Source organism: Neopelma chrysocephalum, unplaced genomic scaffold (assembly GCF_003984885.1).
Source record: "Neopelma chrysocephalum unplaced genomic scaffold, ASM398488v2 Primary Assembly neopelma1_106b, whole genome shotgun sequence".
NCBI classification, from domain to species: domain Eukaryota; kingdom Metazoa; phylum Chordata; class Aves; order Passeriformes; family Pipridae; genus Neopelma; species Neopelma chrysocephalum.
In genome coordinates, this window is record NW_020897771.1 from 37934 (window position 1) to 51914 (window position 13981).

General features: G+C 56.8%; 1 protein-coding gene across 2 annotated transcripts; it reads right to left on the minus strand.

Moving 5' to 3' along the window:
• Positions 1 to 1446: 1446 nt before the first annotated feature.
• On the minus strand, positions 1447 to 13465 carry ANO9 (anoctamin 9). 2 transcript variants are annotated; one of them, XM_027696458.1, is made up of 23 exons: positions 12716 to 13465; positions 12515 to 12583; positions 12174 to 12290; positions 11809 to 11945; positions 11561 to 11610; positions 10952 to 11303; positions 9614 to 9748; positions 9407 to 9503; positions 9044 to 9104; positions 8000 to 8082; positions 7636 to 7740; positions 6696 to 6860; positions 6576 to 6612; positions 5897 to 6008; positions 5660 to 5717; positions 5391 to 5488; positions 5049 to 5215; positions 4403 to 4555; positions 4018 to 4165; positions 3281 to 3400; positions 2990 to 3083; positions 2774 to 2886; positions 1447 to 2219 (listed from the first exon to the last, which is right to left on the minus strand). In XM_027696458.1, the coding sequence occupies exons 1-23, from the start codon at positions 12929 to 12931 to the stop codon at positions 2192 to 2194; spliced, it is 2715 nt and encodes a 904-aa protein (XP_027552259.1). In that variant the 5' UTR covers positions 12932 to 13465; the 3' UTR covers positions 1447 to 2191. The 2 variants fall into 2 exon arrangements, with proteins under 2 accessions (XP_027552259.1, XP_027552260.1); XM_027696459.1 differs by having other exon boundaries at positions 10952 to 11034; positions 11245 to 11303; positions 12515 to 13465.
• Positions 13466 to 13981: the final 516 nt, after the last annotated feature.

Genomic DNA, 13981 nt, shown 5'->3' on the forward strand with positions numbered 1-13981 from the left:
ATCCAACATCTCTGGCTTCAGGGGAGGGGAAGAGAGAGAATAAAGGAGAAAAGAAGAGAGGGGCAACAACCCAACCCACTGAGGTGTCAGGGCAAGATGAAACCTGCCCCATTTCCCCCCCACACCGGGCAGGGAGGATGTTGGGGGAGTGTTCCAGAGAATGGGTTGGAGCTGGGGACTGCACTTTGGGGTCATGGTGTGCTGAGCACTGGCAAACTCAGCACTCTCTGGCTCCGTGGAGGTGAGTCACTGGTGGGGGGAGCTGGGGGAGGCTGTTGGCTGTGCCCGTGGGCATTGTGGGGTCTCCTGTTTTCTCTGCTTCCTTCTCTCTGTGACTTTAGCTCGTTGGAGCTGGTGCTGGAGGTGGCTGCTCCAGCCAGCACTGGCTGTGGGGAGCTGGATCTGGCCGTGGCCGCTTGTGGACAGCAGGTATCACCTGAACTAATTAGCAAGGAGGTGATTAGAGCCTCAGCACACCCCAGGCGCAGGTTGGTCACAGCAGCAGCACCACCAGCCTCTGGAGAAACACCAGCATGAACTGCAGGTGCTGAGCAGCAAAAGCATCGACAGGCAAATGCTTTGGGGCCAAAAAGGGAAGCAAGGGGCCCTGGGTGTGAATGTGTGTGTATGTGTTTATAGATATATATAGATATATATATATATACAGAATAGACAGGTAGAGGTCACAAGTAGGTCTGTGAGCCTGTTCACATGGAAAAACACCCTGGCTCTGACTCCTCATCGGTTATGATGTAAAATGCTGGTGCTGTTGGCTTGTTGTGGGGGGAAAAGGAACAGAGGGAACCCCACTGGAGGTCTAGGAAGAATCCCCTGCTCCTGTGTCCCACAGCTGTTGGCTGTGTGTGTTTGGGACAGCAGCTGATGGAGCAGCCCTGTCTGGGGGGGCTGCACTGCTGAACACGTGTCACGGACACTGTGATGCACTGCCTGTGAAATCCACCTGTTGGATTTGTGGGATAGTAAAGGATCACATGGAACAAGCCCAGGTCCTGGGGATAGCAAGGGTATGAGGAGGTTTGGGAGCAAATAGGGAGCTGATAAGACCTTTTTTGTCTATCAGGGTTATCCCTGTGGTAGGTAGGAGCTCCCCAGCTCTGCTTCTGGATCACTCATCCGCCCCCCTGGAGCTGTGGCACCCATCCAGCCCTGGGGTGGAATCCCACTCCCACTGGAGACAAACCCCTTCTCTCTGCAGCAGTCAGAGGCCCAGCCAGCACTAAGGGAAGAGGTGGGATAACCATTTCTAGCCCTGCCATTTCAAGTTTGCTGATTTTTTCCCTCCAATTTTCCCAGGTATTTCCATTATTCTGGCACATTTACCAGGCCGTTTTTCCTACTGTGCACGGCCCAAGCACCAAAATCTGGTGTCTCACCAGCCAGCACCCACACTCAGTCCTCACCATGGGCACTGCAGCTCCCACCTGTTGTGATTGTCCCCAGTGAGACAAGGAAAGGTTTTGGGGCACAGTTTCTTTGGGTGTTGGGGATGGCAGAGGAGGAAGGCAGGAGCGACACCAGGCAGCAGGTGAAAGTCTGCGTGTCCGCGTGTGGGTTGTGTTTATTTACTGTTTGCTGGCGGTAGTTGAGCCAGGCACAACTGTCAGGACTCAGCTGAGCCTGGAGCTAAACTCAGTCGGGATAACAACGGCATTTTTTCCAGGGAAACAGCAGGTCACAGCTGCAGCCACGTGGGAATCATGCCGAGGAGGACTGCAGTGAAAGAGGGACTCGTGTTCCCCAGTGGTGCGGAATGGGGAGGTCACAGAAGGCAGTGGAAAAAGAGGCCAAAGTGCAAAAAAAAGGCCTGGAGAGGGAACCTGGAATGAGGTAACTGGTGTTTCCTGTGCTTAAGGCAGTGAGTGAGGAGGACTTAGGCCACCTCCTGCAGCCCAGCCGGGTGCTGCCCCCAGGTTTGCCCCCAGTGCTACAGCTCTGTCCCAGCTACTCCGTGTGCAGGGGAGGCACATCCCAGCTCTGCTACAGCGTCCTTCCTTTCCAAGTCGGAAAGCATCCTGCTCCTGTGAAGCCACCGTCTTCGCATCACTTCCCAGTTCAAGTCCAGCTCAGTCACACATGGCACTGTGCCAGGGGGTTCATCCAGCACCCCTGGCACTGCCAGGCTGGGGAGGGGGCTTGGGTCTGTGTTTTCCTTCTCCTGGGTGAGCGGTGGCTACACCTCGGTGGAGTACTCCATCATGCTGGGGAGAGAGGAGAGGGGCGTTGGGGAAGGGGAACTATCTGAAAAAACGCTCCGAGTGGGAACGGGGCCTTTTGCCAAAAATAACGGGAAGAAAAATGACAGGCTGTTTGTGGGAAACCCCTGTTTGTGGGAAATCCCGCAGATGAGGGGAAGGCAGAGCTGGAAAGCTGAACTGTGGCAATGTGGTGCTTCCCGAACGCCACTCTCTGCTCCCACCAGGATTATGGGTGGCAGTTGGGACAGGGTGGCCATGAAGGGATTGAACTCTCCCGAGAGTGGGGCTCAGTCTGTGGGGGACAGCAGCACCAGGGTGGCCCAGCCTGGGGCTCTTGTTTGCCTTGGTTCAGTTTCCTGCCGAAATACTTAATCCTTTTACATTGAACAAAGTTTAGATGGAAAAGTTGGGCAAAATCACTCCTTATTTTAACTTGGAGCTTTTCTTTTTTCAAAGGAAAAGGGGCTCTGGAATGGACAGATCCTTCAGCCCTGCAGGTCTCCTGCTGCAGGGTGGACCATCTCCAAACCCCTGGCACCTTCTGGGGCATCACCCACCTCAGTTCTTTACGCAGGTCAGTGTGTTTTCTGCACAGAAGCTCGTTCTTGACTTTCTGGGGGACGTCGGGGATGTACCAGGCTGCGATCAGCTTGACACACAGAGCCACGTGCTGCAGGGAGCAAAGGCAGTCAGGGGCTCCCAGCCTGGGCAAGGAGCCTGGACCCAGTCCCTTCCCCCTGCCCCAGCCCTCTCCTGCCCTCCTGGGCGCTCACCTCGAAGATGATGAGGAAGGCAAGCCGGGCTGCCAAGACGTGCCAGAACTGCATGGTGTAGGTGTAGTCGTCGGCATTCCGGTAATCCCGGTACCTGCAGCACAGCCCCGTCGGTGCCAGCCTGGGCTCCTCCATGCCAGGTGTCACATCCTGCCTTGGCTCCCTCCGTGGGGGTCCGAGAGGAGCCCCAGCAGCTTCCTCCAGCTGCCTCCAGCTCCGTCACCCCCCCGTCCCCTGGCTGCAGGCTGGATGTAACGGCGAGGGGCACGGTGGTGGGGGGGCTGCTCTTACCTGCACTCCTTGATCTCATCCCTGTCAAAGTTTGGCAGCATCTCAGGCACACCCATGTCGGGCTCGAAATCCCGGATGCGGAAGACGGAGAGGCTGTGGTTGATGTACCCCGTGGAGCAGCTGCGGGGAAGGACTGGGTTTGTGGCCGTTTTGGGGGGCTGTGGGAGGCCCTAAGCCAAGCAGCTCTTGTCTCTTCTGGGGGACTCAGAGGTCCCCAGATGGCAACAAAGCCCATCTGTCTGCAGCTTTCATTTCTAAGGTTTCCCCGGTGTGTGGATTCTCAGGTGACTCGTAGTGTGGTTAAGCACTGTAACCTCCCATTTTGGGGGAGCCAGCACCCACCTGGGCCTCTCTTTCCCCTCCCTCCTTCCCTCCCCATTTTCACACAGCCTGGGGGAAATGGAGGTCTCTGAGACTTCTGTCTAGTTTGACTGCACTGGGTCAGTCAGCCAAGGCTTGGAAGAACGGGGGGAGGGCAGGAGAGAGCGTGAGCCAGCACCTCGGCAGTCCTGCAGCTCTCCCGTGTTACATGGTGCCCTTTCCAGTAAGAGCACCAGTTTACCCACCATGGGGATGATGTGAGGGGGAGGCCAGCTGGGATGCTGAAGGTGATGCCACTGGAAACCCTGCCCAGCTCCCCTTTCCCCCCACCCCACTTTGGGGGACAGCTCAGCTTCCTCGTGCTCCTGCAGCGGTGGCACCGAGGCAGGTGGGCTCTGCTCAGGGGCTGAACTCACTCCACGTCAGTGCGGTTCTCCCCCACGCAGGGGCTGTACATGTACTTGTAGACCTGCATGGGGATGAAGTCAGAGGTGATGGCAATCACCAGCCCGTTCCCAATGACAGCCAGGATGCCGATGGCCTCCAGGACCTGCAGCCAGATCCCTGCAGGAGAACAGCAGCTGGTGAGGCCCCTCTGCCACCCCACTGGCAGGTTGCAGCCCCACTCAGCTCCATCTCAGAGACAGGTTTGGCATGGCCAGTCCAAACTGCCCCACAGCTGTCCCCATGCTCTCCCACTTCCATGGGACACTCAGGGGCTCCTGGGGAAGGGGCTAAGCCCCGGCGCCGTTGGCCCAGGCAGCAGTGCTGGCAGGAGGGCGCCCGTGGAGCCCCTCTCACCGATGTCATTGGCCCTCCTGGGTACCATGCGCCGGTGCAGCCGCACCATCTTGATGGCGTCCAGGTGGATCTCGAAGATGTTGTTCAAGAACGCCAGGAGCGGGGCCAGGGGGAAGGCAGCGACAAAGATGGTGGTGAAGCTGTACTGGATCACTGCAGAGAGGGAGACACCGGGTGCTGGTGTGAAGTCACTGCAGAGCAGACGTCCCCCAGGCTCCAGAACGCTGTCTGGGTTAGTCCTGCTTTGTGGCTTGCGTGAGAGGGGCTTTGCAGGGGTGGAAGTGGGGGATAGGCGTGCCTTGAGGACCCCACACCCCCACTGGGGACCCCTAGCTCTCATGGGGCTGTCAGAGGGGGGATCTGTGGGCACCCGCAGAGCACTGGTTGAGGGACCACACTGGGGTTACAGCCATCACCCTGGGAGGAGAGGAAGGTCTGAGGCCAGCACAGTTGCCCGCTCCCTCTGTTTTGGGAATGATCTCCTTGGTGTACCAGAGCACTCACAGTGGGACTGAGTGTGGAGGTGGGGCTCAGGGCTCTCCCTTCCCTACAGGAATCCCTTCCCCAGCATCCAGCACTCTCCAGCCAAGGGGCACCCGTGGCTCTGCCCCAGCGCCCTCCTCGCCCGATCCCCTGCCCTACGTACTCATCTCCAAGAACTCATCGAACAAGCTGAAGACGTTGACCTCGTTGAGCTCATAGTTTCTCAGCCACTGCCTTTTGCAGGGGTCCTCAGCCTCCTCCTCCTCTCCCAGAAATATGCTCCTCTTCTTGGGGCGCTTGTGCGTCTTGCGTAGCTTGTGGCTTATCCAGCTGCAAGACAGAGGGATTTGCGTGGCTGCTGCAGAGGGCAGCAGGGCTGGACTGCTGCTGGGACATGCCTGGAGGAAGGGAATGGAGGACACCCTGGCCCAAAGACCAGGGTTCCTCTCTGTGAGAGCTGGGTCGGTGTCCTGGCTGTGCAGGAGCTTCAGCAAGGGAAGCTTACGGGATGAGATACTCCATCACATTGCTGATGGTCTGCTTGAGCAGCATGATGATGGCCATCTGGATGAAGAGGTCAGTGATGCATCCGCTGGGGTGGCACTGGAAGGGAGGAGAGGAGAAGGGTTGTGCCTTGCAAGCGGAGTGGGCAGGCCCAAGGGGCCCTTTGCTAGAGGAGGAAGCTGAGATTCCCAGACCCTCTCTAGTGGCAGTAGGAAAAGGAAGAGGAGGAGTTGCTTCTGGGGTCAGAGAGCTTCAGGGCGAGTTCCTCACCTCCTCCAGCCTCCACCGGCCGGCGATGCGCACGTAGTGCCCTGGGCGGCCGTTGATCCTGGGCGAGGAAGCAACAACAGCAATACCCTTTGAGTCATGGCCCCCCGAGTCCCAAATGGGGTCCCTGTGCCCGGCAGGGAGGGCGGGGGAGTGGGTCTGTCCCTGGGCCCTGGGGAGAGTTGGGGACGTGCACCCCAAGCCCCATCTGCCCTCTGCTCCCCCGCCACTGCCACTCACCGTCCCAGGAAGAAGGCAATGTAGATGAGCGAGGAGAAGTTTGTGAAGAACTGGAAGGTAAAAATCTTCATGGTGAAGGTTTTCTCCCGCTGGGAGAAGCTCCGTGGTTTCTCTAGGAAAGGGAGCAAGGCCCGGGGGCTTGGTCACAGAGCAGTGGGACCTTGCCTTGTTCCCTCTCAGGTGCTACAGCAGCTCTGTGAAGGTTGGAAAGGTGTTCCTGCCCTCCATCTGAGCCCTCTGATGGAAGGGAGCCCAGCTGAGCAGGGAGGTCCCTCAGAACCATGAGCCTGGGGAGAAAGGGCTTTTCAGCTGGGAGGAAATCCATGTTGGGAGGAAATCCACATTGTGAGCTCCCCTGGAGCTGTGTTGCCTTCCTGCTTGTGCTGGGTCTCAGCCCTGTAGGGTGAAGGTCCCTACAAAGAAGAATGTGGCTGTGGAGCAGCAAAGCTGGCAGCACGTGGGCCGCAGATGAGTGTGTTTGGGGGGGGCTGCTTAGCCTCCCACAGGGACCTGCCTGGCTGGAGCTTCGGGGGAGATGCCTTGTGATGGCGGAGGATGGGGAGGGGATGGGAGCCTGGGTGCATTTGGGAATGGCAGGGGAGCTGTGCTGTACTGCAGGTACCAGCGGGCGCTGCAGGTGTGGGGTGTGCCGGCGGGAGACACCCCCAGTTTCCCTTACCCAGGTCGCAGAGGAAGAGGGCCACGCGCCTGTTGATCTGCGGGAGAGAGAGGGGGATAACGTGAGCGGGGCGGCGAGGCCGGGAGGAGACCCCCGGGGCGCCCCCGCCTCGCTCGGCACCTTGGTCATGATGACGATGGTGAGGTAGTGCAGCATGGCCCCCGTTATCACGGCCATGGTGTCCGCCTGCTCCCGCAGCAGCCCCAGGCTGCTCTGGGCGAAGAGCGCCGTGGCGATCACCCGGTAGATGACGAGCGCGTGGGCGATGCCAATCAGCACCAGGATCTGCGGGGGAAGGAAGGAAGGCCGGAGGAGGGCATGGAAGGGCACGTGTGCCCTGTCCCGCCCAAGGGCCACCAGGGATCTGGGTGTGGTCTCAAGGGCAAACCCACGCTCCACAGTTGAGGGTGGGAGGTTCGTGAGGTGGGTGTTGGGGGTAGGGCAAGGGGTAATGGGTACAGGCTGAAAGAGGGGAAATTCGGGCTGGATGTTAGGAAGAAATCCTTCCCTGTGAGGGTGATGAGGCCCTGGAATAGGTTGCCCAGGAAGGTTGTGGATGCTCCAACCCTGGTGGCGTCCAAGACCAGGTTGGATAAGGATTTGAGCAACCTGGTCTAGTGGGAGGTGTCTCTGTGCAGGGCAAGGGGGGTTGGGACTGGGTGATCTTTAGGGTCCCTTCCAACCCTTAACATTCTGTGGTTCCATGATTCTACATCTCCATCTGAACCAGTCTGGACTCTCCATTGGCCCACAGAGGGGCACGAGGACACTGAGATTTGCCTCTTCCTGCCCTCTGGGTCACTGCCTTGATCTTTGCTGCCAGAGCAGAGCCTTCAGCCCAGGTCCCCAAAGGGTACATAGCCCCAGCCATCAGCACAGCAAGGTGTGAACGTGAGGGAGCCCCCGGATCCTTGTAATGGGCACAGACCGGCCCTAAAAACCTGGTCTCTGCTTTTGCTGCAGCAACAGCATGCTCTGAGGTGCTCCAGAGTAGGGAGGGAAGGAGGAAGCCCACTCTCCCTTAAACCAGACCTTCTTCCCGTGGTCACCTGTCACGTACCATCAACAGAACCAAGAGGAGGACGATGGTGCTGCGGAAGTAGGAGTGTTGGTACTTCCGAGGTTCATACTGTAAATTATTGATCAGTCCCATAGCCAGCTCCTCCTTAAAAATGAATAAAAAAATAAAACTAAAAACAATGAGAAAGAAAGGATCCAGCAGAGCAGTGCCCAGGGGTCCTTGTGTCAATGGACATATGGGATAAGCAGTGCTGGAGAAGGACAGGGATAAGCACCCAACCCACAACAGCATGGCTAAGCCTGACTGAGCTCAAGCTGGGCAAGGGACTCCTCTGACGTATCTTTTCTATGTCCAGGTGACTCCTGAGAAGAAAAGCATAGAGCAAGAAAGATGATGTCCTCACCTCTTCCTCATCCCACCCGTACAGGTCCCAGTTGGTGACCACAGTGGCTCTCTGCCTCTTCCACAGCTCCAGGAACACAGTGGCTGGATTGGGAAGGAGAGAGTGCAGTGACACTCAGGGATGGCTCTGAAAGCCATCCCTCTGTCCCACAGAGCAAGACGGAGAGTCATGTCCCATCCAACCCGATGCCAACCAGCCTGGACTGCCCTTGGCCCGTGAAGGACAGGTCACCTCTACAGCTCAGTGAGCTGGCAGGACTCTGAGCATTGAGCAGTGAGGGGATGGGGATGGTGCAGGTGAGCTTTCACTGACAGTCAGGCCAGCTCTGGTGCCCACAGGGAATTTGGGGTAAGCCAGAGTGAGCCCCAGGGCTGTCCTGCTGCGCTGGGCATGTTCATGTGGCAGCAGGCAGACACGTTATTTGAGACTGATGAAAAATGCACTTTTCAGGTGGAATGGGTGTCCTGCACTGCACCCTGGCACAGCTACACCCCTGCAAATCCTCTTCCCTCCTGTTAATCTGGACTGATCCTCCTGATTGACCCTGTGTAACCCAGCCCATGGCTACACACAGGACCGTGCCCGTGACCTGTGGGCACCCAGCCCACACCAGAGGTGGTTGGTAACTGAGGGGGCTGTGGCAAAGCCAAATAAGTGTGTAGCTCAGGTGATGATGGGATCTCATCATCCCACAGCAAATAAGAGGCTGTGAAGTGATTTGGAAAGGTTGAGGAGGGCTCTGGAGGTCCCTCCTTCCAGCAGCTATGGCCACTTACAGGCAGCTGATAAAAAAGGTCCAGCCAGAGGCTGCTGGGTGCTTTGGGGGAGGCTGTGGTGAGTGGAAGCCTCAGGTAGGACAGGTAAGGAGTGTTTGGGGAGCTGGATGATATCACTAGGGTGATTTTGTCTTTGCTGTGTCTGGAAGGGGAGGAGATAAGGGCTAAACCCCATCCTGAACGGTGAAGCTGTGTTGTCGCCCCACTTTCCACCACCTGCTCCCTCTCCCAACCCGTGTGTGCTGGGCACCCAGACATTGGCACCTACCCCAGAGGGCCATGAATATGGCAAAAAGGACCGTGGCCTCGTTGTCAATCATGTGAGTGACCTGGAGGAGATGAAGGAAGAGTGTGATGGGGCAGGGAGGCACAGGAGCTGTGGCACCTCGGGGCGTGCTCAGCCACCCTCTTGTCAGCCTGGTCTCCCCTGAGACAGGTATAGGTGCTGCAGGAGGGCAAAATGCAGGAAGATGATGGACACTGGGGCTTGTTACTGGTAAAATCATCCTCGATGGAGGTGGAAAGTGTGATCTGGGATGGGTTTTCTTTCCAGTGGCGTGGGAGCAGCACAAGCCGGGAGTGTTTCCCCATCCTTCACCTTGAGGCTGCCTTTGGGAAGGGGGTTCCTTACCTTGGCGTAGGTGCAGGTGTCAGAGAGGACCCAGTAGGGGCACTTCTTGTCGCAGAGCGGGCACATGATGGTGGTGTTGGCTTCACAGATCTCCCTGCTGCAGGGGAAGCAGGAGGGGAAGCAAAGGGGGATAATGGTGGCTCAGGGCTCCCTGCAGAGCACAGACTCCTGAATGGGATGCATGTCTGGCATTCCCAAGTGCCTTACCTCACCTGGCTGGAACTGAAGAGAGCAATCCCAGCCACGAAGGTCAGCACCCCAGCCAGTGCAGCAACACCCAGCAGGCAGGTGTACCAGCCTAGCCAGGCGAAGTATAAGGCCACCTTCTCACCAAAATAGCACCTGGGAGGAAAGGTGAGATGGGGTTTGCAGCCAGAGAGGAGATCAGGTGGTTGGGGGTCACTAAAAAATGCTCTTCAATGCCCCGAGGGATTTTGGGTCTGGGAGGGGCAGGGGGTCTGAGTGTCTGGGGACCTTGGGATGGGGAGAGTCAGCCCAGGTGGGCAGAGCAGCTATTTTATGTCTCCGTGGTGTCAAATAGGCCTCATGCTGAGAATGGAGGGAAAGGCTGAGAGACCAGGTTCCAATTTTAGAAACACTGGGCTTGAAGAGGATGGGAGGGCTGTGGGGTGCCAGCTTTCTCAGACCAGAGCAAATCCTCCTCCTGGGCTCAGCCACCTCCCTGCAGTGCTTCCATGTCCCATGGTGGCAGCACCTCGGTTTTTATGGTGTAGGAACTGGGTTGGAGGCGTGGATAAGAAATTATGGTACCTACTGACCGAGGGACCAGCCTCCCCTCCTGTATTCCAGGGGAATTAACTTCCTACCGGCAGTCAGAGGTGGTGATGTGCTCCCTGCCCTTTGTTTAAACAAAAACCTCAACACCTCCCCATACCACCACCCCCAATTTAATACTCAGCCCTTTAATCCTTGTGTGATAGCAACAAGTCACGACACACTGACCTTAGAAATCAGGTTGTGCAGTCTCCAGCGCCTCTTCTAGATGTGTAAAATGTTTAAGGAAGGTGAGAGCACCTCCATTTTAAGATCTCCCCTCCCTAACAGAGCCCCTTGACAGGTTTATGAAGCAACACGTTCTTTTTTCCCCTCATGCCTGTGGAGCTAGTTTTCAAAAATAAGAGCTGTGCTCTTCTCTGGGGTTTAATGTGGTTGTGGGAGCCCCTCATTGCCTTTTCTGCCCCGAGGTCAGCCTCAGGCTGGGTTGATGCACTAATGCTCCGTTCCCACCTCTCCTGCCTTCTGAATGTGGTTGAAAACCAACCGGGTTAATTAAAACCCACACAGACGTGGGGGTTGTTTCATGCTGCAGGATTAGCAGATGGAGCTGGGAGCCACAGGGATAACCCTCAGGCTAAGAGCTTTGGAAGATTCAGGAGCAGCCCAGTGCTTGTTCAAAAGTATGATTTTAAGGTTCAAAGCGATGATTTCAAAGGCAAGGCAGGAGCCTGGCAAAGGTCATCAAGCTCTCTGGGTCTCAGGTGGGACCTCTTGGTTAGAAAGCTCTGCCCCTTCTGCCCGTGTTACCTGATCTTCTCAATTGGCTGCTCGTTAAATACACCTCTCCAGCGAGCCCAATTGTCCTTGGAGAATTCCCTTACCGCTTCCTTCTGGAGAGCAGAGAAGTCGGTTGGATACAGGAATACCAGTGCACCCTCAATTCCCTGCCCGGCTCCGAGGCTCCTGCCGGGAACTTTGCCGTGCTCTTCACCCAGCAAGCTCCTGGGGCAGCCCCGGTTACCCACAGGTCTCTCCCACCCTGTCTTGCTCCTCCACCTGTCCTGGATTTTCCTCCCAGGCACCCGTATGCTCAGCCTCACCTCATGCAGGGGAAACATTGCCTCAAACACGTTTTTCTTCATCAGGTCTTGCAGCTTCTCTGGGAGCAGAGCAGAAGGGAGAGGGTTAGGGATTTGGGGAGAGGGAGAAGAGGAACTGCTGCTTCCTGCAGTCCAAATCTCCCAGCCTCTGGATGTGGCAGCAAATTGACTTGTCTGAGCTGCACCCTGGCTTTCTCCCCCTGTTTACATCCTCCCTGGGTTGGCAAGGCAGCTGGGATGCCTGTGCCCACCATAGGGCAGGAGTTTTCCTGCAGATCCAGGCTGAGCATCACCCCTGTGATCCCCGTTCCCTTACCCAAGTCAGGTGTCACCGTGTGCCGCAGGATTAAGTTCACAATCCGTATCCTGAACAAGGAGAAATCGTGGTTAAAGGCTGCTCTGGGATGCAGAATTGTGTTGTGTGGCCCAGGAAAAGCAGGGCAGGGAAGGGAGAAGGTGTGCACCAAAATCCATGGAGGGAAGACGGGGAGAGCCGAGCTGGATAATGGATGCTGGTATGGAGAATGGTGAGTGCAGGATGCTGGAAGTCAGCTCAGCACCCACCTGGTGGTCATTGGGATGTCCTGGGGGGAATTTTCATTTTGGAGCTTCTTGTCAGGGTTCCCCAGAAGACACTCGTACTTCCGGAAGACCTGCTCTGGGGCACGGACTCCATAAAATAGCTTCATGTCCTCAATTTTCTAGTGGGGGGAAGAGAGAGGCTGTTAGAACAGAGCAGAGGGGCAGGGAAGGGGCAGAGCTGGAAGGGCCAGGGGCTGTGCCAGTGGCTGTGGTCTCTTTCCTCTGATGGAGCAAGAGATTTATTTTCCAGCACTGATGTGGTGATCAGCTCAGTGGTTCATTTCCTGGGATGCAGGTACCCAAGCCAGGCCAAGTTTCTGCTGTCTTTTCCTCCCACAGCCCCTCACCTTGATGGTGAACCCCTTCTTGCTCAGCTCATCCAGGAACTTCTTCCTCTTGGTCTCCTTCTCACTGCCCACTTCATGGATGTCGCTCACCAGAACAAAATCCCACTTCTCTTCACTCTACCCACAAAAACACCAGGGAATTATTAGGGATGGAAAGCTGAGAGCTCTCCCTCCCAGCTCCAGCCTCTCAGAGGTTTGGAGCTTCATTGTGGCTGTGTAGAGGGGAACTGGGAATGAGCAAGGGGATGGGGAAACTGAGGCAGCTGCTTCTCTGGCACTGCCCCGCTCCCCTCTCTGAGCTGGGCTGAACTCGCTGTGGGTGCAGAGGGAGCAGAGCTTACCGGGGGGGTGAAGGGGTCCGTGTCCTCCACAGGAAAATCCCTCCAGGGAGTCAACAGAATTTCATCCTGCTGAAAAGAAAACCAGTGAAGGGAAGGCTCCAGTGGGCTCCCTGGGACATCCTGTGTTTTCTTCTCCCAGCAGCCTCGGAGGGATGCCCAGGGAGGAAGGTGAGAGCAGTCTTGCCCAAAACCTTCTCCTACGCGCTCCTGGTCGCCTGTTTGGGGCTCTCCTGAGCCAGCTGGGGATTTGTGTTCGAGGATGATGGAGGGGCTGCTGCCCTGTGAGGGTGAGCAGCCTCCTCTAGAACTCATGATGCCCAACGGTGCCCCAGGGCTGTGAGGGAACTGGCCAGGAGAAAAAAAACCTCCATCTGCTCTGGACTTTGCTCCTTCTTGTTTCACCTGATGCCCTGACATTTGTACTGCAAGAGTGTCAACACTTCACCCTGTCTCTCCATGCTACAGTGGATTTTACGGGCTCTAATCAGGCTTTTCCATTTGTCTGTTGTTCCCGTCAGATAGGGCACTGTTGGCTTTTTGGGGAGGGTGGGGAAGGTACTTTTAAATTCCAGTGAAGGGAGAGTGAGGCACAGACAGGCTGGCACTGCCTTGCAGCAGAGCAGGTGAAAAAAAAATCCTTGGAAAACATGTTGGATGCCTCAGTCTGCAGCCAAGGGACAGAGAGGGAAGGACGAGGTGCTGATCATAGTATCAAGGAATATCCTCAGTTGTAAGGGACCCACAAGGATCATCGAATCCAGCCCCTGGCACTGCACAGGACCACTGCAAAAGTCCACGTGCCTGGGAGCATTGTCCAAATGCTGCTGGAACTCTGGCTTTTCCCTGTTCACCTCCTGTGTGTCCCTGGCTCTGGAGAGAACGGCTGTGCAGGGGCCAAGGCAGCTCCCACCTTCCTGTTTACAGGGAATTACGCTTGGACACCCAAGGGTGCAGCTCTGGGTGAGCACAAAGCAGGTAATCCTGGAATGGTTTTTGTTGGAAGAGACCTTAAAGCCCATCCAGTCCCACCTCCTGCCATGGGCAGGGACACCTTCCGCTAGCTCAGGTTGCTCCAAGCCACATCCAGCCTGGCCTTGGACACTTCCAGGGATGGGGCAGCCACAGCTGCTCTGGGCAACCTGTGCCAGGGCCTCCCCACCCTCACAGGGAAGAACTTCTTCCCAACATCCCATCTAGCCCTGCCTCCCTTCAGCTTAAGCCATAAGGTGGCCCTGTGGGTTTCTTTTCTGTGACTCATGGTGTGTCCCCACAAAGAGCAGCACAGAGGGCTGGTGATGCAGTGCAGCAGCAGGAAGGAGCTGCCAGGGATGGGGGTATTGTCACTCAGGGTCACCAGAGACACTGTGACCTGAAAGACAGCCCAGCCAGACGGGTTCCTCCAGCTGTAATCATGGGAGCAGAGCCATGGTGGTGAAACTGTGCCCTGATGTAAGATCTGGATCCCAA

Excerpts from the sequence above, each read along its gene's own strand:
- ANO9 (XM_027696458.1), bottom strand. The coding sequence starts at position 12,931 with ATGTCAGGGCATCAGGTGAAACAAGAAGGAGCAAAGTCCAGAGCAGAT. Across the intron at positions 12,584-12,715 it reads AAACAGGCGACCAGGAGCGC|CAGGATGAAATTCTGTTGAC; the intron begins GTAGGAGAAGGT and ends TTTTCTTTTCAG. Across the intron at positions 7,741-7,999 it reads ACGGGTGGGATGAGGAAGAG|GAGGAGCTGGCTATGGGACT; the intron begins GTGAGGACATCA and ends TTCATTTTTAAG.